We start from the raw sequence: 3314 nt of genomic DNA, 5'->3' as shown, positions 1-3314 counted from the left end.
AGTAAGTGATTTTTTCTGAAATTACACGTAAATTTCTGAAATGTAATTATTATTTTTTGTATATTATAGGCAAGATACGTTCTCGGTTGAGTGGCAAGTACCTGTTGTAGGTTTCCATGACGTCATCGGTTTGATTTCCTCTACCATAATTTTTCATATTGGATAAATTTTGTATTCACTGTTTCACTTCAATGGCTATAAAGAAGCCGTGTCCATATTAGACAACAGATGGTAATGATTGGGATGGCTACAGGGTCACAAAAAAAAGGCCCCAAGCCTCACTTGGCGCCTAGTCAGCGTCGATTTTGTATCCGGTCGTAATTAAAACTGTATTTGCATGTTCACCAGTTTAATATAAGCCGCACGTTTTAGTATTAACGTGACCATTTTCGTCAAGTTTAAGCACCGGTTGTGCACTCGGCTCTTTATTTTATTGCATGGAGGTGATCATATACGAAGTACATCGAGCAACTCCTATTCACACTACACTTATGGGAGGGAGAGAGGAACATCATGCACTCACTCCCTACAGCAAATTATTTAGTTGTTTGCAACCACTGCGTGCCCCTCCAATTCGGCATCGGCCTCAGCATTGATCCTGACATTGAGAAAGTCGACGGTGCGATCTCCCACTACAAACGCATCCCAGTATCCATCGGCCAAGGTCTGGACTAGGCACTTCTTGAACATGGCCGGGCGCTTCTCGTGAACCAGCACCCCTGGCGGCCCTATGATCCTCTCTGGCTCCGGCTGGTAGAACATCGCCAGTGACAGCCTCTCCTTGTTAGCACTCGTCACCACACGGTGCCATGGTGCCTTGAAGATTGCATTGCTAACTATCTGTATACATAGAAATGAGAGTCTTGTTCATGATCACTGCAAACCGTTGCATATTTGTCCATTGTAGAAGTCCTAAAGTAATTGTATGTGTGTATGCATACCTCCATGCCCTCGCCTACGACGACCAACAAGTCATTACCGAGCACGGGGACATCAACCCAGTGGCCGTCCTTGAGCACCTGGAGGCCGCCGATGTCCTTGTCCATGAGGAGGAGTGTGATGACGGAGTTGTCGGTGTGCGGCTTCAGCCCGTTCACGAGGTCCGGGCGTGGGCAGGGAGGGTAGTAGGTGAACCTCGAGTATGACTTGAACCTCTCACCCACCATGTTGATGAAGAAGCCCTCCTCCTGGTTCAGAAGCTTTGCCATGGCCTTCAGCACATCCATGGTCACTCTCCCACTCTCTAAGGTGTACTCATGTATGAGATCCCTGTAGATTATATATGATGTCCAATATAAATGCAAATAAAAAAATATTTTAAATCACCAAGGGTAACAATTAATGTGTTGATTGAGTGCCTTAGATTCTGTGGCCAGAACTGGAGCCGCCTCTCGTCCTCCGGCTGGAGCTGGAGCCAGAGCCGGTCACACCAGTCGAGGATCTGCTCGTCGGAGTCGATGCGATCGATGCCGTACCCTTCATTCTGGAACTTGACGCCATCGATCACGTTGCCGCACTTCTGCTTCTCCTCCAGCGGCAGGTGGAAGAACTTCCTCGTCGCCTCGAGGATCTCGTCGAGGAACTCCTTTGACATGCCATGGCCCGTCACCACAAAGAGGCCCCATGACTGCAGTGCAGAGCAAAGCTTGGCCGCCTCCTCAACATCGTCGGGCATGGCCAGACGGCTCACGTCCACGATAGGGATAAATAGCTTGGCTTGCTGATCGACAGTGGTCGGTCGGTTCTCCTCGCTTAGCACATACCTGCTCGGCGGAGCCACAAGTCCAACATCCGCGGCCACCACCTGCACCAGCTTTTCCTGATCCTGATGAACCATCTTGACGCTAGAATAGGTCTTTTAAACCAAGTGCACGTACTCTTTTCTCTTGCGGTCTATATATATAGGCTTCAGGTGTGCGCCTATTTCAACGTTATCTATCTAGCATTTGGAGGTCACAGCCTTATCATATCCATACTAGATATAAATCCATATCTACATTCAACAGATCTCACCCGTCCACCCATGTCGATCCAATAGCCTATATTGCTTTGAATCTTGGAGCCGAATTAATTGTCTTAGGTTCTTCGTATCTAGACAAATATAAGATAATTAATTTAATACAAAGGCAATATTATAGATAGATATGTAGATATAGGTATGGACGAAGAAAGAGTGGAACGGAAACCTCGTGTCCTTTTCAGGTGGTATATATAGATATATAGATATAGGTATGGATATATATATATATATATATATATATATATATATAGATAGATAGATAGATAGATAGATAGATAGATAGATATAGATAGAAAGAAAGTCAATAAGACGTGGGACGGTTGAGGTGTTTTTAGAGAAAAATCGATGAAAGAAAAACCGGAGATGAGAGGGGAAATAAATAGTGCGAGGAGGGAGGGGACAACATAGGGAATTTTTGTCATTTTGGACCACCCACTATGGGCAGCCTAATGGGTAGTATCATAAGTTAGTATCATGCATATGTTAGTGTACGATACCATCTTCGTAATGCATAGTATTATAGATTAGTATCTTAGATGATATTATTTATTGCCATGTAAGACACATGCTAGTACATTATTTATTATAATACGGTATCATGATATGGTACCCAATCCTCTTTTTCTTCATTTACCTCATTAAAATCACCTAGTTGACATACTTGATACTCTCATTACGATCAGCCTTGTCACATGCGTTTAAGACAAAATCTTTCCTTTAAATCAACTGCATCCGTATCTAAGCCCATAATCTTTCCTTTAAATATCCCATATTTTACCACAATCCTTCTTTCAAGCCCACAATCCATTCTTTAATTCAAAAATCCATCTATTTATCCCGCAAAAAAATCCATCTATTTATTGATTCCTGGGACCGGTATATTATCCGGTCCGAGTCGGTTCCCCTCAAAGAAAAACTCGGTGCAAGCCGGTTCAAAAATTGGAGGTGGGACTAATCAACATCAAAATTTGTAGCTCAGTTGGTTGTTGTCGCTGAGAGACTCGAAAGGTCCTGAGTTTGATCCCTGATGTAATATCACAGGCAGTCATAGAACTTGCACTCGATATTCAGTTTGGTGCTAGAACTTTGAAAATACAGAAATGTAGTCACTCAACTTGACTCAAGTATGCACATACGGTCATAGAATACGCATGCTGGCGTATTGGTGTGCATGGCCCCGCCTGTCATTGACTGGAGGTGCTTGACCGAGAGTTTTTTTGGCACAAAACACCCTTGTAATTTTTTATCCGTGGGAAAAGTCGACCACCACGATGTATTTTTGCACAAAACCACT

The 3314-nt window shown here is 43.8% G+C and overlaps 1 protein-coding gene across 1 annotated transcript; it reads right to left on the bottom strand.

Annotated features, from left to right (window-relative positions):
• Nucleotides 1-392: 392 nt before the first annotated feature.
• LOC125556342 (protein SRG1-like) lies at nucleotides 393-1870 on the bottom strand. The gene is made up of 3 exons (XM_048719093.1): nucleotides 1359-1870; nucleotides 942-1269; nucleotides 393-840 (listed from the first exon to the last, which is right to left on the bottom strand). The coding sequence occupies exons 1-3, from the start codon at nucleotides 1835-1837 to the stop codon at nucleotides 541-543; spliced, it is 1107 nt and encodes a 368-aa protein (XP_048575050.1). The 5' UTR covers nucleotides 1838-1870; the 3' UTR covers nucleotides 393-540.
• Between the last annotated feature and the right edge of the window lie 1444 nt (nucleotides 1871-3314).

The sequence above is a fragment of the Triticum urartu genome, chromosome 5 (genome assembly GCF_003073215.2).
Source record: "Triticum urartu cultivar G1812 chromosome 5, Tu2.1, whole genome shotgun sequence".
Lineage (NCBI taxonomy): Eukaryota > Viridiplantae > Streptophyta > Magnoliopsida > Poales > Poaceae > Triticum > Triticum urartu.
The sequence above is the reverse complement of the archived record's forward strand: the minus strand, read 5'-3'. Positions and strand labels throughout refer to the sequence as shown.

Bases quoted from the DNA above. Each gene is read 5' to 3' on its own strand.
- LOC125556342 (XM_048719093.1), bottom strand. From the start codon at position 1,837: ATGGTTCATCAGGATCAGGAAAAGCTGGTGCAGGTGGTGGCCGCGGAT. The intron at 1,270-1,358 runs GCACTCAATCAA...TATAATCTACAG, and splicing joins TTCTGGCCACAGAATCTAAG to GGATCTCATACATGAGTACA. The intron at 841-941 runs GTATGCATACAC...CTATGTATACAG, and splicing joins TCGTAGGCGAGGGCATGGAG to ATAGTTAGCAATGCAATCTT.